The sequence below is a fragment of the Lichenostomus cassidix genome, chromosome 14, assembly GCF_008360975.1.
Source record: "Lichenostomus cassidix isolate B80296 chromosome 14, HeHo_3.0, whole genome shotgun sequence".
Taxonomy (NCBI): domain Eukaryota; kingdom Metazoa; phylum Chordata; class Aves; order Passeriformes; family Meliphagidae; genus Lichenostomus; species Lichenostomus cassidix.
Genome location: NC_139495.1, coordinates 2,589,986 through 2,612,969, shown reverse-complemented (window position 1 = coordinate 2,612,969; position 22,984 = coordinate 2,589,986). Strand labels below are relative to the sequence as shown.

Genomic DNA, 22,984 nt, shown 5'->3' with positions numbered 1-22,984 from the left:
GGGGACGCGGCGGGGATGGGGCTGGTGGCTGTCGCCTTAACGAGCTTCGCCATCGGCTGCCACAGGGCTCCTTCCCGGGACGTCACTCCCCCACCTCAGGGCGGTGCGATGTCCTCCGCAGGCTGGGCGCGACTGCTCCATTGGAGGCTCAGCACCCACCGTCTGTTTTAATTCCTTAAAGTGCTTAGGATGTAATATTATGGCAGATGAAGGCTTCGAAGTATTGTCGTTTCCCGATTCATAAAGCAGCTCTATGGAGGTGTTACACAAGCAGACACCCAAGCTAAACCTGTTCAGGCTCTTCATTTCCATTAAACTACTCCAGTTTCTCTTCAGGATATCAAGTTTAAGTATTAAAGGATTATTTACCTCTAGGAATCTATGACGGAAAGCTAAACAGAATTCCATGTGAACTACTAGGCTTCAAAATAATAAAGTATTGGTTCCTCCCTGCCCCTCGGAGTTGCCCCTTACAGAGTTAATTTTAAATACCTGACTCTGAACAAAAGTAGTAATTTTTCAAGAAGATAACAGCATAGATCATTCAACTGAATAAAACTTGTACTTTAATCCCAAGAAAGGGGAGTGCTGATATAACTACAAGACATACCTCTGAATCCAAGCAGCCACACGTGGACTAATAATTACGTCTCTGATAAAAACAATACCCAGATGTCGGCAAGACAAATTATTATAGACACAGAGAGCTCAGACATGAATCCCAGAATGGTTTGGGTTGGAAGGACCTTCTGGACCATCCCATTCCAACCCCCTGCCATGGGCAGGGACATCTTCACTAGACCAGACTGCTCAGAAAAGCATTTCATCCAAAATCCCATAGCCCATCTCAGACAAGGACCTGCAGCAGCACTTCTCAAGGAAGACACAAAAGAAAGACTGAGTATAAACAGAATTATTCAGGAGAGCTGCAAGAAGCCGCCAGCAAAGCTTGAACACCTCTGGAGCAAAGGGCACTGCCACACCCAACAGGCAACCAGCAGCCTCCCCAGTCTGCCAAAATCACATCCTGAAAAGCAACCAGAACAAGAGAAACCCCCCCAAAAAAACTAAGGAAAACCCAACACAAAAGACCTACAATCTCATTTAAGACAAACGAAGAACCACTCGTTTGTTATCTTTATTTTCCAATAGTACATTAAACAACTTCTCAGGACTAACCTCCCGGGCCAGCGTGGCCATGCAGAGAACATTTCCTAGGTTATACAGATTGCCTATGACAACACAAACACCAGGCTGTGGCTGTGCTGTGGGACAGAGAGGGAAGTTGTGGAGAAGGAGACAGCTGGAGTTACACAGTGGAGCGATGGCTCAGTGGAGGTGACAGACTGGGGCTCCTCGGTGGCACAAGAACAGGAGGGGGGGTTGGACACAAACAGCTTCCCACCATTTCTTCTCAGAAACATTTCAAAATCTCACAGTAACTGGCCTAGAGACCCCTCCTGTGGCTATGAACTGCAGTTGCACATCTAACGCTGCCTTCAGAAGTGCATTTTGTGTCTTTGCTAATTAAAATGCATCAAAATTGGAGTCAGATATCAAAGCATGCACTCAGTATTCCCTGGACACATCTTGTGACCATGCATGATGGGAAGAAAGAGCCACGGGACCTCTGAGAGTCCAAGCTGGGAGCAGCACAGCACGCAGTGTTCCTAGATTTGAGCAAAAGTCCTTCCCTGCAGTAAATACAAATTAAAACCAGAAAGCCCAAGTGTTCTCGAAGCGTCTCAGCTGACCACAGCCCATGCAATTAGTTCCAAGACTTGGAAGGAGCTGCTTCATTAAAAATCTGACTTAATTTCAGCACTATCTTAAGACATGCAGATGCCAGACCATGTGTGTTTATCAAACTAGACTTAAAAGCCCTTCCCTGGAGCACTTTTGGTGAATGCTTTATCTACTCATTCTACAGGTGGGACCTGACTTTGAATTTTTAACAGAATTCAGACATTAACTGCACAACTATCCATGCCAGAAAAGGTACCTCAGCAGTTCTCTAACTTTAAAAGCATTTGCCCTCTTAAAAATCAGATATATAATGGAATATATCACTGGAATCTATTACACAGCTATTTTTGCCATCCTTTTGATGTGAGCATGGATTTGTTTTATCTACTTTAGGCAAGAAAAAAAGAGAAAAACTCAGAGCTATTTGCCAGCTGCAGATATCAGTTTGCTTTTAATTCCACAGCTGGAAGACCATCCTGCAGCTCTCAGCAGGTAAATCCATGCTCTCTAATAAGAACTAATGGTGCAAAAGTGGACATTCCTGTTTTTTCTCCCAACTCCATGACAGCATCCTGAATACATTCTCCCCTGGCAAGTGAGCCACTAGCAACAGAGTTGAGCCAGGCACATCTCTGGATGGGTGGTGTTTGGGGGTGAGTTGTCTGCAGTCCCTTCTGTGAGTGCCACATGTGGCTGTAACAACCACCCTGCTTTGGGCTCGAGCCACAGCATCACTGATTTAACAGTTACTCATTTAACATTTCAATGGGACCAGACAGGAGAACTGTGAATGTTCAGCATTGAAATCACTGCAGGACTAATTAGGATAAAAACCTTCAAAATCATGAATGTCTTCTAGTTCCAAGACTGGTAAGATCAGATATAAAAGTTGTCCCAACAGAAGTCTCTCTGGCAGGAAGTGATGAGCTTCCTGGATGACTCTATGGACCTGCACAGTGTTCAATACTAAACTGCTATTTTATACTTTCAGAAACATCCTTTACCACCACCACCAAAACCTGGGACACCTCTCTTCACCAGAAAGCAGCACCGTGCTGTGACAGAGATCCTGCTAGACTTGGGACACCGAAACCCCAACATTTCTGTATCAGCACTGGAAGCACAAATGGAATATTGTCAACCACAGGTGACCTCAATACATACGAACTTCACAGAGCAGGAGCCAGGAATGCTCAGCTCCCACTTGGGCTCCTGGAAACAAGCTGGCAGGGTTGCAGGAGCAAGCAGCTCCTGGTCAGGTGTTTCAGTAGGAAGCAGTGGCTGCTGAGCTTCTAGTTTTCTGACTTGATGACAGGTTTATTTCTGCCTGACAGGAAGGTGTTTGAACAGTGAGAATCTTCAGATACACGAGAACAACAGAAAATTAAACAGCCCATTGATTTAAGGGGTGAAGCACTTTAAAGAATCCAATAACAAAGTTTTAAAGTTTAAAATAGCAAATTAAAAACCAGGTACCATTCCAACACTTTATCTCCAAGTAAAATCCTGCATTTTGAGAGCTGAATAGAATTCCATTTATGTTCCATGCAGAAATACTGGTTTCCACCAAAGAAACTATCAGCCTGTTGATTACCTTCATGCCAGTTGCCCAGGAACAAACATTTAAATTTCTTTCCATGTAAACAACGTCCTATCTAGAATCCTCCAGAACACCAACGTTTTCCAAATATCCTTTTGTTTAGGTCTAATGAGTTTCATCTACGAGCAAATAATATTAGCAGATATTTTGTACCAGAAACTTAAAATCATAAACAGATGTCATCTATGGTTCCCATATATGATTCCTACTTTGCAGCAAACTTCCTTACAAGGACATGTTGATATCCTCATCCTTTTGGGAAGAACAATTCTCATTTCCTCATTTAACAGACAGCACCAGCTACATTGGGCATATGCAAATTCTCTACATTATGATCTGCTTAAACTCCACCCCTCTGCCCCCACCACACATATGATAAATCTGCACTTTGAGCCAACTTTAAATACAGAATAATGAACCAGTAATTATCTTGTAAGTGAATCAACACCAGTTTGTATTCTTCCCTGAAATAACACTTTTTTTTTGCAGAAGAGGACTGCAACAGAAACACAGCAACATTCAAACCCTTTAAAACAAAAGGTAGATTATTTAATGCATTAACGATGTTAATCTGAAGATAAATAAATCCACAACAGACTTTTAAGTTTCTTTTGAGATTTCCTTTTTCTTTGCAGAGAATATTTCTGATATTATACAGTACTGAGAGGGTGTTCTTTTATTTTCTTAATGTCCAGGTGAAAAGCAAAGCTCAGTTCTCTCTGCTCTCTTCGTGGAACTCCTCAATGCCCTATTCCAGGCGTGATTCTTTCATAAGCTTTTACTTGAAAGCGGAGTGGTGAGCAACATTAATTTCAAGAATAACTGGATGGTTTGGTCCCTGAGTCATCTTCTTGAGAGCCCATACTCTGAAAGGGAGAGAGTTAGTTTTGTTCAGAAACAGGTTTGCAGGCTTGAGAAAAACAATTTGTTGAAGTGAACAGGCAGGAAAATAAAGTCCCTCTGAAGTAAAATGCACTTCATTTTCTGGTTGAAATCACTTTAGGATTAATTAGGGAAAAACACCCATAAAAAAAAATTATCTTATGATGTGTCATGATGTTTATGCATGTATCATTAATAATGTATAATAATAACACTATAAATACTGACATTCAGTACAACATACTCAGTGCACTGAATGAATCTCTTACATACTCTTACAAGACATTAAATCAATTACCTTCTGCACAAACTGAGGGTTCACAGTGATCTCTTGATCCATGGCTTTCAGTCGTTCATCAAGCTCTATACATTTCAGCATCTTAAAAATACGTATGAAATTGATTACTTTGTCCAACTTGTACATAATCCTCAAGACATTTCATACCTGTGCCATGTAACTCCTGCCATCACTAAAGTTCCATGTCAAAATGTTCTCATCCCTCACCTCCCAAAGAAGTGTCAGACCATTTTTTATTCCCTTGATTTGATCCACATCTTCCTAACAGCCCTTTTTATGGCCACTGATAGACAGACCCATGAGGGTCAACCACTTTAACCTACAGACAGGTTATTGACAGCCAATGGGAAGTGATCCTTGAGGTCTAAAACCCTAAAACCCATCTTTCTAATCCATTCAATGCTAGGATCTTCCCATCACCAACAGCAAGCAGTCAGTCTCCTGAAACAGCTCAAGCTGTGCAGGGCACAACAGGGAACACATTGACAGAGTGTTAATCTAAAACCAGTGAAACCTGAAAATAATGTGAAATAGTTCAATAATGATTCACAGTCCTCACTCTCTGTATCTAAGTTACTACACTGGCTTCTGCCAGCAGCTCTTTGATTACAGACTAAGGTTCTTTGGTAAGAATTTCAAAAGCAGTTAAAGATTTACCTCCTGATCGATGTTATGAAGCATAGCTGGATTGTTATATTTTTCAGGATTATCATGGAAACAGACCATACCATCTTTCTGATTAATACTTGCAAAGATTTCACCATCTTCTATCTGAAATGACAGAGGGTTTAATGTAATTTATCACCAAGAACAGACCTTCAGGTAACTACAACACACAGACTCTTTGTGGAAATGCTTTTACCTTGGTTGCTTTTATTTCCCACAGGTTCCCAAAATTACAATTCATGCCTTATCTTAGCTGGAGAACAGCTTTTTAGATTTTTTGAGAACAGTCTAAACACCACAGCAGACTGACAGCATTTCCTCCGCCCCGAAAAAGAACTGTTCAGGATGTGCACTGCCAACACAAACACTAATTTTGGGAAAGTTTAACCAAGCCAGAGGTCTTACCATGTGGAGGACGTATTTTTCTGCTTCTTGGGGCCCTGACAGCTGCACTCGACTTGCCATGTCTTGTAATGACAATGTTAAAAACGTCTGAAATTCAGAAAGCATCAAAATGTTAAAATTGGATGTTAAGGATTTCCCTGTTGGTGCTTCATAGCCTATGTAATCTGATTGTGGAAGTCTGATGGGAAGAAACAAGTGGAACAGACAGTTATTAAAGGGACCATGAGAGTGAGGCAGTTCTTCCTCCAGACACTAATTTGTTACACTGAGCACCTATGGAGTCATTATGATTCCTGCAATTTCATTCTACACCAGACAGTCCTGACCATGTCCAACTTCTTCTCTCACCTTTTTACACAACAAAAGTGACTCTCCATCCCTTGAATTTCCTTCAAGAGATGCATATATAAACCTCCTTCTGAGATTTTTTTCTACTGCAATAAATATAAACTGAGCTTGCCAAAAAACAGCTTTCCCCAATCACCTTTCAGGATTAATCCATCTCTCAGCTGAAGGAGAAAATCACTTCTCTTTTTCCTTTTATTTCAGACACTTCCAAAATCTGTCCTATTCACTTGCTCTTTTCTAATGAAGTGGCCTGTAAAGTTCAGTTTTCCAATTTTAGAATAGGGATGAAGGTCACTGGGTTGCAGCACGCACTTTTTTGATTACCTACGAAACCCCCCTGACAGACAGACTGAATCACCTTTTAAATAATGCATAAGCAGCCAACTGAATTGTTTTCCTATACAGGGCATTTTAGTCTCCTTTGTTTCAGACACAAATCTCAGTTTTAGTAATTTCTCTGCCACATTACTACGTTATCATTTTGCTCAAAACTGAATATATTTCAGAGATACACCCTTAGAGGAAAACTACTCACAGTTTCTCTTACCTTGGTTAGCCTCTGAATATTCTTTTTGTAGAGGGATGACAAGCATTGCTTAACCAGCCCCATATTGTTATCCCTTGTGAATGTTTCACTGTGTTTGTTCACCAGATTTCGAAGCTCCGAGGGTTTATTGGTTGAATAAACTTGCGCTAATTCATGGTAAGCATTGCTAAGAGGCTGCAATTAGAAAAATGAGAACCCTTCTTAAAGAACACAGTGTTCAACCAGCCTCACAAAATCTATTCAGTGCTCCAACATTAGAAGCCATGCAGGCACTGAAGTAAATTTAAGTAGCTCGGGCATTTCTCATAAAAAAGGCAGGATGCCCATACATGGCTTTTTGGCAATGACAGAACCTCATCCACTAAATCTGTATTACTGCAGTGTAACATTTAATAAACATCATTCCAGGACCTCTGTCTGACAGTTTTACTTGCAGCAGTGTGAAAAAAGTCTCTCATCTGACCAGTTGAGTTTGAGGTAAGTAGGGTATTGCCAGTCACTGTTCACCCATTGTATTTGTTTCTGCCCTCTTAAACACCCAGCACTGACTACAACAGGTCACAGCATGAACTGAGACTTAGAGGGTGAAATCAGCTCACCTAAGGAATATTGATTAGTACTATTCAACCCTGAACTTTTCCAAATTTAAATTTAAAAACCTGTAACACCAATATCATACAATCATAGAACTGTTTGGGTCGGAAGGGACCCTAAAGTTTATCTCATTCCAACCCTTTGCCATAGGCAGGGGCACCTTCCACTTTTACACATTTACAAATTCTGGTTTTTTAATCTATTATTTAGATGTATTTGCAAAACTTACCTTAATGAATCTACCAACTATCTGGGAAGTGTATTTTGGTAGCTGCTGAACTTTGCCAAGTAGTATCAAAGAAACTAGGATATACTTTTTATATGATTCCAACATAATATGACTGACTGCCATAGCTGGAGTAGTTATTGCCTAAGCAAGAGAGAAAGAAATGGAACAGAAATTTAGTCTACTAACTGGTAGATCCTGATAGCTACTGCATGAGCAAGAAACTCATTTTCAAGCTGCATGCAAAGAGGATACAATGACATATGAAATTCTCCTTTGCGCGCTGAAGCTTAACTAACTTCTGTCAAAATTAATATGCAAAAAAAGAAAATTTTATACAAACTACTCAAAACATATCTCATTACAGTAGTGCCTGTCTTAAAATAGCCTTGCTGATAGAATCAAGACTTATTTCCTTGGAATGTATCTAAAGTTGTACCAGAAATCACCTGTAGCTGTTTGTGAATCTGGATTTCCACAGACCTTCAAACAGGTTTTATGAAGCTATTACATTAACAGAGGTGTGCAGAATAGGGAAAAGAGATTTTACTTTACTATGACACTGGAACTACTCAAGAGCTGACCCTTGTTTACAAGAAAGAAAAATACTGCACCAATTTATTTTGCACATTTCACAGTATTTCCCTCATACACAAATTTTTCCCAATTTTGCTATTTTCTTTCCCAGATAATGCAAACCCAGCAAATATTATAACAGCCTTGAAGAAGTATAACTCCTCTCATAAAAGTAGCAAAGGCTTTAGCAAAACCTCTGGACTATTTTTTAAGGACGCACAACTGTGTGTCAGCCTGTGACCTGTTTCTGTGCTGCAGTTTTAAGCAGGCAGCTGAAAAATATTTATAGTGAGATAAATTTAACATCACCCTTTGAGCTGCACAGCTTTATGGTGCAATCAGGCTGTAAGAGACATTCTTAAAGGAAAATACCTCTAAAGACAGTTTGCTTGTGACAGTTCAAAGGTGCTGTGGTTTTTTTCAGAATTGTTACATAGCTACTTTTGCCTTTCCAGAGATCACACTTCAGATTTATCATTTCAAGTTACCTGTTCATAAAAGTAGAGTGCTCTTTCAAAGTTCTTTAGCCCAGTGTATATCATCCCACCATAGTAGTAGTAACATAAAAAGTGCTTCGCATCATATGCCCCATTCTCTTTACAAATATCCATCATGTCCACATCTAGATACGGGAGGGCAGGTTTAAAGCATTTTGCTAACAAACAGAGCTACAAGAAAATAAATCAAGTTTTCATAAATTAGCCATTTCCATTTGAATTTCCATGAGAAGGAACTGAAACTAAATTGATTAGTACTACTGCATAAATATCACTCTTCCATGAGGAAAAAAACAGAGCATGTAAGTATTGATGTAACACAGGTTGAAAACCCTTAATACAGATTATGAAGTTATAAAATTACCTGACTCCTAAAGAATTAAACTCTGACAAAGCTGCTTGAAACTCCAGGCCTGTTCAGAGCACTAAATATTGCTCTGAACATTCTTGTCCAACCCTAAATCCCAGGAGCCAAGAATGAGACAGAAATTCAAATCCAGGCCAAAGAGACCAAGATAAACATGTCTTTTGTCAGACTTGAGCAGACAGTAGCTGGATATTACACTGATATCACCCAAGATAAGCTCTGTGTGACTTTCAGCCCACAGAGGAGGGATGTCAAAGGACTTTCTGAAGTCATCAATAAAATCAAAGATCTGAGGACATGCACTGAAGATTTAAAATTAATAATTAATCTGCGTATCAAATTTGGACTTTACTTAAGTATATCACATTATTTAATATGGGAAAAAAACCAAACAAAAAAAATCCATTCTTACACTGCAATATGTGAACATGCATTTCCTTGAAGGATTATAGGTATTTTTTTATAAGCTTTTATTCTCACAAAAAGCCCTTATGATCCCCTTACCTGGCAGAGATCTGCGTGTATTGAGGTCAGCTGGTTTGTGTTCATCTGCATCTTGTCTATGGCTTGTCTGAGAATGCTAATTCCTCGCAGGGGCTGTCAGAAATTACATCTCTTTCAGATAATTTCTCATAGATGGCAGCACATTGGATCTTATGTTGACACTTACAAATGAAAAATAACACTAATTGACAGGTTCCATTACGTAGTAGTTAACTTGAGGCTCCCTTTTTGTAGGATATTGTAATCTCTTGGAAAATAAAATTATCTTTGGCTATACAACTTCTCTTGATAAAGTCATCAATTCTGCTCCACAAAGCCAAGGTCATCAGGAACACAGTAATCTGTATAGATAAAAATCCCCTCCTTGACTCCATCTAAATTCCCACCAAATACTAAAGACAAGGCTCTCACTTCATTTAGAAGTTGAGATCAAATTTGGTCTATCTCAGGCTAGACTTCACCGAAGTGGCCTGAAGAAGTCAGGATTTTAGCAACCAAACCACACGTCAAATATTTCTAAATCAAGTTTCCTGTACATTTTGAGGCATTTCATTAAGAACTTTATATAACACCAGTGGGAATAACACTGAAACTAAAATCACTGACTCACCAGTGCTAATAACCTTTGCAGCTCTCTCCTCTACTCATGCACACATTGTCTGAAGAACATTTCGGTACTACAGATTTCCTGCTTTGTGTGGGAGAACATTTTTTTAGGTGATTCTCCCAAAAAAATTATCTTTCTTAGGTTTTCCTTAGAGTTTTGAACTTGGTTCATTACCTTTCAGTAAACTTAACTAAGGAGCTGCACAGAAATACCTTATGTGAAGTGGCAAATCTTTATGGAGTAAGAGGCTGGTAACATCCCCTTTAAGCCTTGGGTATGTAGTAGCTTATTTGTACTAAATGATACTTGCTCACCTGTTTTCTCTCCACAAGGGCATTTGTTAACTGGTGGCACAGGCCAGCAACTAAACACAGTAAAAAACAAACAAAAAAAAACACCCCAGTGAAAAATCAGTATTACTAAAGTATCCAAAAATACATCAAGTCTGAAATTAAGCTTAACTTACAAGTGTCTGTTGCATATCTAATGTGTTCTCCATTACAAGTGCTGATAAAAAGCTGCACCTGTGAGAATAACGTTTCGAAGTCAGGGATGCTGGGCATAGAAAACTTCACAAACCTGAAACAAAGAAACAAAAGGTTTAGCACTTAATGCTTGGAGGTTCAGAAAAAAGCCTCATCTTCATTGCTATGTGTCTGCATGTAGGTGCTTGTAACAAATCCAAAGTGTTTGTGAGACATGGCATAGGATTTCCCTAGTAGCTGCTCAACAACATTTGAAAATACCTTCCTATGCACAACATAATTCTCAATTTAGTACAAACTACAATGGCAAAGATAATTTCCAGTATTATCAGTATTTTGTTTCAAAAGCATAGTAGAACAAGTACTAGAATTCTGACCTTTCCCTTAAAAGAGAATTTTAAAATAGCAGTGGAACCAGCAGATAGTTCACTTGAAGTCAGATACAGCCAGTTTGAATGTCAAGACTAAATATCTTTACCTTAGTTCAGCACCCCCAAGGCAATTTAAGTTTTATCTTAAACTCCAGACAGCAGCAAGAGCCTTATTGCTGTCTAAAGACAAACACCCAAAACCCATGATAAAAGCCCGTTTTTTACTGGAATAAAACTTCTTGTTCCATGCTTACAGTTTAGTGCATTAACGCACTGGAAATAAAGTTTTAAAAGCTCATTATATATCTTTTTGCTGAACACACATGGAAAAACACTTAACATGAAATCTGAGCCTGGTTTGGGTTGGAAGGGATGTTAAAGCCCATCCAGTTCCACCCCCTGCCATGGGCAGGGACACCTTCCACTATCCCAGGTTGCTCCAAGCCCTGTGCAACCTGACCTTGGACACTTCCAGGGATCCAGGGGCAGCCACAGATTCTGCAGGCAACTTGTGCCAGTGCCAGAACAAAACTGTACTGGCTGACAGTACAGCACATTGCCTGAAGTTATAATACATAATTAAAAGCAAGTAATGCTTACAAGACGGCAAGAACCCCTAGTGAGTGTTCCTGTACATCCAGGGCACCGAGCACTGTATCCAGATGGGAAAGATTTTTTGCTAGCAGCTCTCCACTTTTATTGATCAGTTCACAAAGCTGGGTCATTTGCCCTGAAAAACAAAAAGCATTGTTGTCAAAGTCTAATTAGAGAACATTCATCCACTCCCATACCTCATTATAACCTGCTTCCCTATGTAATTTCAGGAAATAGTAGTATCTTCCCAAGTTTTAATTTTCTTTAATACAATAGGCATTAACTTGCTGCCCACCACATGGGATTTTTTAATAAAACAAATACCAGAGCTTGTTCCTTGCAGGTCCTCAAGCCCTACCCACCTTTCAGGTCTGCTCATAAGCATTTATTTGAAGTAGACATTAAAGTTACAACTAAGTACCTACAACAAAAGGATTTAAAACCCTCTCCTTAAATTTACTTTGTATAATTAAATGACAGTGTTGTTCCATATGCTGTGATTCACAGCATGAAAACTGACTACTTTGCATTAGGAAGGTATGGTAAGCCCCAAAATCCTTATAAAGCAAGCAGATCCATTCCCATGAACTGCTTTCAAACTCTTCCTCCCCCCCAATTAACTGAATGAATTAAAACTACGTCCTTCTGAAGCAGAGTATTGTTTCAATGTTCAATCCTTGCAGATTAGAGAGAAAAAACAGAGGTCCTCTCACCCTTAACAAAAGTCTCCATAAAATGAGGAATAGTGCCTCCATTCAGAGAGATTTGCACTACCCTCAGTTCTCTGGCCTTTTCTTTTGAGAATGGAAAACCTGGAAGTTCTAGCAATGAAATGTTTGTTTTGAAGTGACAGAGGGATCAAAAGTTCCAAATGGGGGACCAGGGCCCAGAAACTTGCCTCCAAAATCAGTCTCCTCCATATGGAATTTTAAAAAAGCGTAAGCATGGGGAAGAATGGGCCTTGTAAAACTCTCTGTGCTTTGACAATGGTGTTCAGGCACTGCAAAACCCTAGTTCTGGTATCCTCCCTACTCCAGAAATCTACTGCTTCTACAGTTCTATCATGTAGCATTCCCCTAAAAAAAACAAAAAGCAAAAAAACTGCCAAAACAGACTCTGAGCAAACTGGTCTAGTGGAAGGTGCCCCTGCCCATGGCATGGGCTGGAAAGAGATGACAACTTAAGGTTCCTTCCAACCCAAATCATTCTGGAGTTTTGTGATCTGTCCCTCTACACATACACTGAACAACCTATAGTCTAAGTAGAAATTTCGGTACCAAACCCAATTAAATGTCCTTTTATGTCACCTCCCAGGTAGTCAAACACGGACAGTCAAACCTCTACAAGTACACACATTTCTCCTGAGTGCTCTCAGTTCTCCAGCTGCCTGTCTGGCTCTGGATTTACTTTCACAGAGCCACAGAATGGTTTGGATTGGAAGGGACCTTAAAGCCCATCCAGTTCCAAACCTCTGCCATGGGCAGGGACATCTTCCACTATCCCAAGCTGCTCCAAGCTTCGCCCAACCTGACCTTGAACACTTGCAGGGATCCAGGGGCAGCCACAGATTCTCCAACTTGAGCCAGTGGCTCACCATCCGCACAGGGAAGAATTTTTTCCTTATATTCAATCTAAATCCACCTCCTTATTAGTATGAAGCCATTCCCCCTTGTCCTGTCACTCCAGGCCCTCATGAACAGCCTCTCCTCATCTCTTTTGCAGCTCCCTTCAGGTCCTGGAAGTCCAAAATTAGGCCAAGCCAGAGCCTTCTCTCTCCCAGGCTGAACAATCCCAAATTTCTCAGCCTCTCCTCGTAGCTTCTCACAGAGGATGTCTACCTGGCTCATCCCTAATGGGAGAACTTCCATAAATCCAACCAGTCTTCCCTCGAGCCTTGCGCATTCCCAAAACCATGTGATACAAAGTTCTTCAGTGAAACTACAGGAGTACAAAGATCCATCTTCCATCTGGTTTGTACCCACATCTTGCAGGTATAAATTGTTTCTTGAATACGATATCCCCAGTAAAAACACTCTACATTTAATAAGTGAAACCAGAGTAAGAGAAAGCTGGAGCTCAACCCAAGAACTGCCAGAAATAAAAACCTGGGGCCAAGGAGGGAAACATCAGTTTTTGATCAGTTTCTAAGAGGAAACATCCCAGGCAGAGACCAGTCAGAACACATTTCACAGAGCATCAACACAGAGTGAAAGTTCAAGAACCAGGAAACGCTGCGCCCACACACAGTAAAATTATGAGTTTGGCAGTGAAACTAAGGAATTCTAAGTGTGATTATTAAAACCCTTTGTGAACACGTGGTTACAGTCTCAGATCTGTCACACAGTTGCGTGGTGGGGAGGGACTCTGTCCATGGTCTGCTTGGAAATGTACAGCACAGACACTTGGACAGTTCAGAAATGTATTTTAAACCACATTAATCGCAACCGGCCCGTTCGTTAGGGAGATGACAGGCTGGGCCACACAATCTGAGTTAAAGCCCTTGCGAGGCCCGCTTCTCCCCCTGTTTTAAAGGTTTAGATTCTGGCACGACCGCCGGTGCGGCTCCGCTACCGAAACCACTCCCTGGGAGAACCACGGAGCTCCGTGAAAGCACCGCCGGCCCCTCGTGCCCTGTCACACCGCCGGGATCACCCTGAATCAACCCCAGCACGGGCCCCGCAGCAGCCGGGGGTGCAGCACCCACATGAACCCGGGCCGGGCCCCGCAGCGCCGGGGGTGCAGCGCCCCGGACCCGCGCCTGAGGGAGCGCCGTGCGAGCGGGCAGGCCCCGGCCCGCCCCCCCCGCCCCGTCATCCGCGCGGTTTGACGAGCTCCTTCGGGCTTCGCCGTCCTCCCCCGGCCCCGCGGGCTCGCCCCGTCCTCCCGGTCGCCCCGGCCGGCCCCGTTTCCCTCACCCTGGGCCGAGAGCTGCCGGACGCTGTTGACGAACTGCTCCAGGGCCGACGCCATCTTGGCGGCTCGCGCCGCGGCCGCGCGCGCTGAGGGGCGGGGCGGGGGGAGCGGCGCGCGCCGGGAGCCGCCGCCCGCCGCCCGCCAATGAGGGTCCGCCGCGGGAGCCGCGCGACGCCCGCCGCCGCGCGCCACTTCCGCCTCCTCTCGCGAGAAGCGCGGTCGCTATGGCAACCGCCGGCCCCGCGTCAGGCGCGCGGGAGGGGCCGTGACTCAGCAGCGCCGGAGGGGGGGAGCGGTGACGTCATGGCGCGTCAGCACTCCGCGACACGAGGCCTTCCGCGACACCGAGGGACCTCCGCGACATGCGGGCCTCAGCGACATGGGGCTCTCAGCGATATCGGGCCTTCCGCGATTTGGGGCTCTCAGCGATATGGGGACCTCCGCGATATGGGGCCTTCCGCGATATGGACCCTCAGCGATATGGGGCTCTCAGAGACGTGGGGCTCTCAGCGACATGGGGCCCTCGCCTCACCGGGGACCCACGCGACACTTGATAAGGGACCCTGCGACATGGGGACCCCGCGACACCGGGCCCTCCGTGCCACCGGGCCCGCCCCGACACGGGTTCCCGGTCCTTGCCGCTGCCCACCCGAATGGCTGCACTGCACCTGCAGGCTTAATTCCCTTTTGAATCGCTCAGGTTAATACATGGATGTGTGTTTTCCATCCCTCGGGAGCTGAAGTATCCCGGAGGTGTTTTAGGCAGGGAATGTGTCCGTAGTTCAGTGTCCATGAAGATGATGGAAGCCTGTGTTGGAGGTCACAGAATCGTACAATATCCAGAGCTGTAAGAGGCCCGCAGGGATCATCCAGTCCAGCTCCTGGCCCTGCACAGGACAAACCCAAAATCCCCTCCTGTGCCTGGCAGTGTTATCCAAAAGCTCCTTGAGCTCTGTCAGGCTCGGTGCCCTGACCATTGCCCTGGGGAACCATAAATCTGCATGTATTCCCTCCCTGCTTAGTCAGGAACATCCAGCTGTGTTGAAATCCCATTCCTCGCAGGAAGCGAAACGCCTGCGGTGCAAGTGAAAGCACAACACAGAGCTGAACTTCACACATTCCCCTCCCAGCCTCAGCTGACATCACCATCGTGTCCAGCCCGCTCTTCCTTCCTTCCCTCCCTCTGTGACCTTCCCCAGGTCACAGCAGCGAATTTGCCCTTTCTGTGAAACAACACATTCCACTGCGAAACATTCTGGACTTGAAAAATTAAATAATTTGGAACATCATTATTGCTGTCGAGCAAAACCTTTTATTTCCCAAATCAGTGGTTGCCTAACCCTGTCGATACCTCTTGGAGAACTCCCCCTTCCTCATCAGTTTTAGTCCCCAAACTGTTTTTTGGACAGATCTTTTGGACATCCAGCCCTTCGTGGTGCTTCTTTGGGGTCCAGGGACTGGCTTTTAAGGGTTCCCGTCACGCGTGGGGACAGAGCTGCCACACGGAGCACGAACTAGCAGAATCGGGTGCATTTTATGCAAAAAAATCACCATATAACGTGTGCCCCCAAATGTACCCACCACCTCTGCAGTCAGGGACGGGCATGGGGGGAGGTTGGGCGGGGGATTGGGTATCCCTAAGACTGAGACCGAGGGAAACTGAGGCAGGGAGGGAGGGAGGGGAAGGGCAGCGGGGCTGGGGCAGGCTTAGGGCGGGCGGGCGGCGCGGTGCCGCCGCGCTGTCGCAGGGCGCTTGTGCCGCTGGAAGGCGGTGCCGGCGCTCCGGGCTCGGCAGGCACCGGGAAGAGGAACTGGGCTTTGCACTGCCGGGTCGGGGAGAGCTCCGCGCCCGGCACCGGCCCCGCTATCCCCGCTGCCCTCCGCCGCCGCTCCGCGCTCGCTGCCAGGGAGGGATGGGCCAGGGAGGGGGAGGACGCGCTGGGGGCCAGGAATGGCCTCTGCATGCCCCCCGGCAGCCCTTCTGCGCCCCTTTGCACCCCCCGGCCGCTCCTTCCTCCTGCTGCAAAGGGATGCGCTTGACAGGGCTGCCCGCTGGCTTGGTGCGTGTTTGAAATAGAGCCCCCCCTTTGCCTGAAGAGCCCCCCATCCCCTGTCCCGAGCCCTCTATCCCCTGCCCTGAGCCCTCTATCCCCTGCCCTGAGGCCCCCCATCCCCTGCTCCAAGCTCCATCTCCTTCCTCAAGCTTTCCATCCCTTTCCTCGAGCCCCTTTCCCCTGCTCCAAGGCCCTATCCCCTGTCCCAAGCCCCCATCCCCTTCCCTGAGCCCTCTTCTCTGAGCCCCCCATCCCCTTGCTCAATTCCCCCATCCCTTTCCTCGAGCCCCTATCCCCTGCCCTGAGCCTGCTTCCCTGAGCCTCTCATTCCCTTCCTGAGCCCCCTTCCCCGAGTCCCCCATCCCCTTCCCCGAGCCCCCTCACCATGATTTTGCTGAGCTGCTTCCTGCACCTCCGGCCCCGGCGCTGCGGCTCCCTGGCCGGGCTGGGCAGGGGGCTCAGCCCCACAGCGGGGTCCCGCAGGGCTCTGCGGGTGCTGGTGGACATGGACGGGGTGCTGGCCGACTTCGAGGGAGGCTTCCTCAAGAAATTCAGGGCCAGGTACCCTGACAAGCCCTACATTGCCCTGGAGGACCGGAGGGGCTTCTGGGTGTCGGAGCAATACGGGCGCCTGGAACCCGAGCTGAGTGTGAGTTGTGCTTCCCCCGGCTCTGCGCGTGGGCTTGCTGTGGCCAAAGTTGGTCCTGAGGGGCCCTGTGATCCCCAGGTTGTGGGTGGAGGGCTGGGGGGGCCACCACAGAGCTCCCACCAAAGCACAGGAATGGAGGAGGGCTTCCAGCAGTGTCTTTTTCCCCAGAAATTCAGCATTTTTCGTGCATCTGTGTCTTTCATAGAACCCCAGAATGGATTGGGTTGGAAGGGACCTTAAAGACCACCTCATTCCACCCCCCTGCCATGGGGAGGGACATCTTCCACTAGACCAGGCTGATCAGATGGTCTAGAGGGCTTTTTCTCTGCATGCCTGGACGGAGACAGATGCAAGGAAAGGGGGTATTTCAGAACATCTGCATTAAAACAGCCCAGATTGGGCTGGGTTTTTCTAGCTCTGATTTGGCCACGTGGATTGATACCATTCCTAGATGGATTATTTAGCTCCTCAACAGCAATGTGAGGGCTGGGATGCAGCAGAGCAGTTCAGAGCAAACCATGCAACTGGTGCTTCATTTGAGATCTTCCTTAAAATTAAAACAACTTAAGCCCTCCTATACCAAAAATTATTATATACAGTTTAATAATTAAAGCTTAAAAGCAGAAGCTCTCTCTATGTTGTAATTTATCCTTCAGCAACAGGCTGACTGCTGCAGAGAGTTGGTTTCTGCCTTCACAAGTTTCCATCCCAGTGGATGTCTGTGGTCTCATTCATGGATTGCAGTTGCACTGGTTAAGATGTGTTATGGTAAATAAAATGTTCCTGTTGTTAGGAGTATGATGGTTACAGGGAAAGGAGTGGGAATAAGGTCCAGGGCTCTCCCATGAGCAAAGTCCTGAACAGCTTGATGAGCTGAAGGAATAAAGTGTCCTTTCTGGCTGGGAATGGTAAAAGGGAAATGGAGGACGTCATTCATGCAGTAAAGCAGCTGTGCAAAGTTTGGCAGGGGTAATATGTGATAACAATTTTTTTCTTTCTTGATCATAACTACTTTGGATGTGTTAAATGAAGTGAGCTCATCTTGTGTCTGCTGTGATCATGTAAAACCACCAAAACCTTGGGCTGGGCAAGTAGCAAAACTTGCACTTGGGCAAGTCCTGGTTTTCCTTGTGGTTTCAGTGCAGGGCTAAAGTGAGTCAGAAATCCTCTGTGGCTACAGACACATGGGCCATTCCAGTCTCTGATCAGAGAGCACCCTTGACCTGCTGCAGGGACCCAAAAACAGGAGCCAAAGAGTCCAAAGAGCTGCAGGTCCCAGCTCTGACAGGGAGAAGGTTCAGCAGTGCACCAAGCACACAGACCTGGAAGGATGGGGAGCCTTGGACAGGCAGAGAAATTGCTTTTGGGCATTGAGGGTCTGTCCTGGCACTGGTGAGCTTCCCAGCCCAGGGGATTTTTCCATCTGCTGGTCAGCATGCTGGTTGTGGTACCACAGGGAGTTATTCTGGTTCTGGCAGCTGAGTGGGTCTTTTCCTCAAGGTGAGCTTAGTTCTTCTCTCCTCAAGCTTGATTGCAAAATGCTTTTTGACATAATTGGAAGCATGATGGCTGCGGAAGTCCTGCTGTAAGAAAACACTTCAGTGCAGTTTGAAGTGCTCTGCTGCATCAGGCTGCATTTCTCAGGTGTCTCTTGTGCAGCTACAGACAATATAAAAAAAATAAAACATCACTGCTCCCCAGTCTGAAACAGAGCAACTAGAATCTTTGCATGGCCCCATGGCAAACTTTTAGGCTGGTTGTTCTTGCCATGGAGCCTGGAGGCATCTCTGTTCTGCACCAAATTGGTGTGTTCAATTTTGAGCAGGTATGAAGAAGGTTTTTCTTCCCTCCTCTGAACCACTGTAGTCTTTTGCTGCTTGGGCAAAAGGGAAGACTGCAACATTCTCTCCTTTTAAATTGGTTGTCTAGTCTTATGTTAATTATGATTTTTTCGAGAAATACAGGGTTTGATTCTGGCATGTCATATTAAAAGAAACAGAGGTGCTCAAAAAAGGAAATCAATCCTTCAGGGCAGAGCTTCATTCAAAACTTCTCCCAGCTGCATCTTCAGCTCCTTGGCTGCATCACAACACTGGGACTGGGCTGCTTCTGGTTCTTCCCAGCTCTCCTTCCCAAAGACACAGTGTTTGTGCAAAATAATGGTTTTCCTTGGCACCTGACAAGCTGTTACATGTTTGAAGCAGTGCAGGGGCTGCTATGCCTTAGAGCTGTGCTGGACCCATCACAGGCAGCCCCTGGACTCTGCCCTCACCCCAAGGTTTTGCTCCCTGTGGTCTCCTCTCTGTTCTCTCTGTGCCATACTGGTGCATCCAGGCTGCTGTCCTGGATGTTGTGTTTCAAATCCTTGCCTGGAGATGCTCTATTTGCCTGCTAGACCTTGTCCAGGCATCCCTGAGGAAGAGCATCTGCATTCATCCTGACATGTGGTTCATCCTGTAATGTACTTCCTCCTGGGAGAGCAGCCTAGCTGCTATTTTAAGTGATCTCATGGAGACAAATAGGGCAGACAGCATCTGTGCCTGAACAGCATCGTGGTACAGCAGGGCTACCAGGCCATGTCAGCTGGATCCACGTAGATCTGTCCCTCTGGATGCAGATCCAGGGTTTGGTTCAGATCTGGATAATCTCTGGTGTTTGGCCTCGCAGGAACGTGCTGCTCCCTCTGTGGCTGGGGCTGCAGAGGCAAAACCAAGCCTGCTGCAGAGCATTTCCAGTCTGAATTGGATGGGATGGGTGCAGGTTGGCAGCTGGGGAGCAGAGGCACTCACAGAGGCAGAGGGGGTGAGCAGGAGGGGACTGGAGTTGGTGCTCCCACTGTCCCCACTGCCACCATCCCCTGTCCTAGCAAAGAGTGAGGAGGCACATGCAAGAAGAGTAGCAAGGAGTGCTGTAACTGCTCTCTTTCCCCTCACAGGAGAAAGCCATCAGCATCTGGGAATCCAAGAACTTTTTCATTGAGCTGGACCCGCTCCCTGGCGCTGTGGAAGCTGTGAAGCAAATGGCAAATTTGGCAGAGTGAGTGGGAACCTGCCCATGGCATGTGGGGATGGGTGGGGGAGCAGCCGTGGCTTCACATCCACCTCTTGGCGGAAGTGCTGACACAACAACAGCGTTAAAAATAAATAAATCCTGGCCATCAGGCAAGAGAGGAGAGAGAGGGGTTTGACTCCTGGAGCAGTCACTAAGAACATCAGCCATGTGCAGCCCCTTCCCTTCAGCTCTCTGCTCCCAGCAAAGGTTGTGAAAAGGGGAACTCAGTTGTGCTGTGGGATTCTGTGAGATGGGGGATTAATGTCTTAAATCTGTTTGATGTGTGTGGTGAGGGGTTGGCTTTGGGCTCCTGCCTGGTCTGGCACAGAATGACACTCTGCCCCTGTTTTTCTCCTCATGGCAGCACTGATGTGTTCATCTGCACAAGCCCAATCAAGAAGTACCGGTACTGCCCCTACGAGAAGGTGAGCAGCCCAAATCTCAGCTCAGTGAAAGGTGTCTGACCCCTGCATGCCTCTGGCTGTAAAACAGCAGCAAGATTTCCCTGCTCCATCCATTTGCATGCATTGAGGCTTTTGGTCTTAGTCTTCCATCACGACATCAAAAGCTGCTTGACTTTAAAAGAACTTTTGCTCCAGCAGCATCCAAATCCCTAATTAATGAACTTATTAAGAGAGATATCTTCCCTGTGGGGAGGCCAGGGCTGCTTCCACTCCACCAAGCACCCCCTGCCCCATCCATCAGCCTCACCAGCCATCTCTTGCCTTCCAGTATGCCTGGGTGGAGAAGCACTTTGGCCCTGAGTTTCTCGAGCAGATTGTTTTGACGCGAGATAAGACAGTGGTTTCTGCTGACCTCCTTATAGATGACAGACCTGATATAACAGGTAAGAGGTGAGGGGTGAAGGAGTGAATGCAGGCAGCCAGGGATGGGTGTTGGTCCTTCCATCCTCTTAGAGTTCTGTAACTTCAGGCTCTTCATGTTGGAGTAAAATCAACTTCAGTATCTCACACAGTTTTCCAGACCACTGAGCTCTCTCCTTCCTTTGCAGGGGTCGAGCAGAACCCCACCTGGGAGCACGTGCTCTTCACTGCCTGCCACAACAAACACCTGCAGCTGAAGCCCCCCAGCCGCCGGCTGCACTCCTGGTCTGACGACTGGAAGGCCATTCTGGACAGCAAACGCCTCCTGCCTGGCCAGGCCACCTAAACACCAAGCCCACGGCCACCTGGGGCTGCAGCCATCTGTCTGCATCTCTTTGGAGCCCTGCTGAAGGCTAGAACCGTGGATGGACACACAGACAGACGCTGTCCCTGCTGCAGAGAGCAAGAGGAGGGTGAGCTGAAGCGCCAGAGTCACCTGGACTTGGAAAACAGACCCCAGCCCAGTCGTGCTACAAGGGACCAACAGCAGGATTGTGCCTGTGGACCTGACAGCCTGGCTGGGGGGCATTTCCTGCTGGCTCCTGGGGTCTCTGTGCTGCATCTGCACCCCACATGAGGCCATCCTGGCGTTTCTGATGGACAAGGTCACCCTCAGCGTGTCACTGCCCTTGCCTGGTGCACTGTGTGGCACAGCCCAGTTCTCCATCCTCACCTCTGCGTTATGGTCAGGGATCATGCAGGTGGTTTGTTTAGTCCTTGCAGGGTTTCATCCCAAGGGGCTGCCTTGGGAGATTTTTCCCCCTGGCAGTTCCTGGATCTGGGCAGAGGGTGGCTGGAAGGGCAGGGAGAGCAGGCAGATGCTGTCCAGGCTCCCTGCACTGGGCTTGTGTTGGTGGAGGATTGTCACCAGCACGTCCATGGATACTGTTTGCAGCTCTCACACTCTGCAGGGCAAGATGCTGGGGAGCTGTGCTGGTTTCAACCAGGGCAGAGTTAGTTTTCTTCACAGAAAATAGAGCCCCATACAAGCCGCTATGAAACAAAATTAACTCTACCCTGGCTAAACCAGCTCAGGAGCCCAAGAGAGGTGCCCACAAGCTGTATCACAGGGTCAGTTTGTTCTGCAGCTCCACCACAGTCCCAGCTCTGGATGTCTGGAGATGGAGTGTGCTGCCAGCTCCATTTCCCTGGTTCTGAGCCCCTGCAGAGAGGTGTTCAGTGCCTGGCTGGTGCAGAGGGGTCACAGCACATGCAGCAGTAGCAGCCAGGCTGTGCTGGGGATGCTGAGCTCTGGGAGCAGCCAGCGCTGCTGGGAAGTTGCAGCTGGCCACCAAAATGGGGGGTTTGGACCAAGGGGCAGCTCCAAGAGGAATGCTTTTGGTGTAGCTATGCCCACAGCCTCTTCCTCCCTTGTTTGTCTCATTCCTGCTTTGCTGAGCCCGCACCAGTCTGGCCTTGAACTGCAGAGACCTGTCTGGCACCAGAAAGCAGCTGCTGCTGCTGCTCCTCCCGGCCTCAGAGAGACATCCCAGCTGCTGTGAGAGCCTGGCATCCCCTCCCTGCCTGCAGCACTGCCACAGGGCAGCCATGACCCTGCTGTCCCCAGTGGGAGCTGCTGCTGGACCACCCCAGGCAAAGCCCCAGGGATGTGCCTGGTGCGTCACTGCTGACACCACAGAGGCCATCAGCCCTGCTGCTGTGTGTCCCCACGCTGTCCAGGATCCTGCTGTCCTCCTAGCTCAAGGACTTGCTGGCTGCAGGAGTAAAATTCCCCACTTGGACATGAAACCCCACAGTCAGAGGTGGTAGCCAGGGCTTGGCCGGGGTTTGCCACGCTGCGCTCCTTGCTCACAGCTTTGGTTTGTCTCCTCTCCTTTGGGCCATCATCAGCAAAAGTACATGAACTTAAAGCTACATAACCAACAAGTAATTGTTGGTTAACAAAAACAAAATTGTTGGCAAACAAAAAATTCAGCAGTGGCAGCCAGACCCCCCTGTGTCCAGAACCTGGAGAGGTTCTGGGGTTGGTGCTTTGGAACCTGTGCCTTCCCTGGGTGCTGCAGGGCCAGGGATGGGACCTGTGTCGGCTTGGGGTTTGCCCTGTTTCTTGGCATAGGGTGAATGTACAAAGTTGGCATGGTTGGCCCAGGGACTTACAT

The 22,984-nt window shown here is 46.8% G+C and overlaps 2 protein-coding genes and 1 long non-coding RNA gene across 4 annotated transcripts; 2 read left to right on the top strand and 1 right to left on the bottom strand.

Annotated features, from left to right (window-relative positions):
• The first annotated feature begins 804 nt into the window (after positions 1-804).
• Positions 805-3,950, top strand: LOC146430634 (uncharacterized). Its single transcript, XR_014855058.1, has 2 exons — positions 805-2,893; positions 3,836-3,950. It is a non-coding gene; the product is annotated as an uncharacterized LOC146430634 (long non-coding RNA).
• On the bottom strand, positions 3,874-14,379 carry COPS3 (COP9 signalosome subunit 3). Of its 2 annotated transcripts, XM_085074443.1 has the most exons (12): positions 14,229-14,378; positions 11,320-11,449; positions 10,330-10,442; positions 10,178-10,227; positions 9,257-9,349; positions 8,377-8,556; positions 7,316-7,456; positions 6,493-6,666; positions 5,598-5,684; positions 5,184-5,297; positions 4,527-4,607; positions 3,874-4,212 (listed from the first exon to the last, which is right to left on the bottom strand). In XM_085074443.1, the coding sequence occupies exons 1-12, from the start codon at positions 14,281-14,283 to the stop codon at positions 4,159-4,161; spliced, it is 1,272 nt and encodes a 423-aa protein (XP_084930569.1). In that variant the 5' UTR covers positions 14,284-14,378; the 3' UTR covers positions 3,874-4,158. The 2 variants fall into 2 exon arrangements, with proteins under 2 accessions (XP_084930569.1, XP_084930570.1); XM_085074444.1 differs by lacking the exon at positions 8,377-8,556 and having other exon boundaries at positions 14,229-14,379.
• Positions 14,380-15,973: 1,594 nt separating this feature from the next.
• Positions 15,974-22,769, top strand: NT5M (5',3'-nucleotidase, mitochondrial). The gene is made up of 5 exons (XM_085074442.1): positions 15,974-16,929; positions 19,865-19,965; positions 20,345-20,405; positions 20,713-20,827; positions 20,993-22,769. The coding sequence occupies exons 1-5, from the start codon at positions 16,666-16,668 to the stop codon at positions 21,148-21,150; spliced, it is 699 nt and encodes a 232-aa protein (XP_084930568.1). The 5' UTR covers positions 15,974-16,665; the 3' UTR covers positions 21,151-22,769.
• The last annotated feature ends 215 nt before the right edge of the window (positions 22,770-22,984 follow it).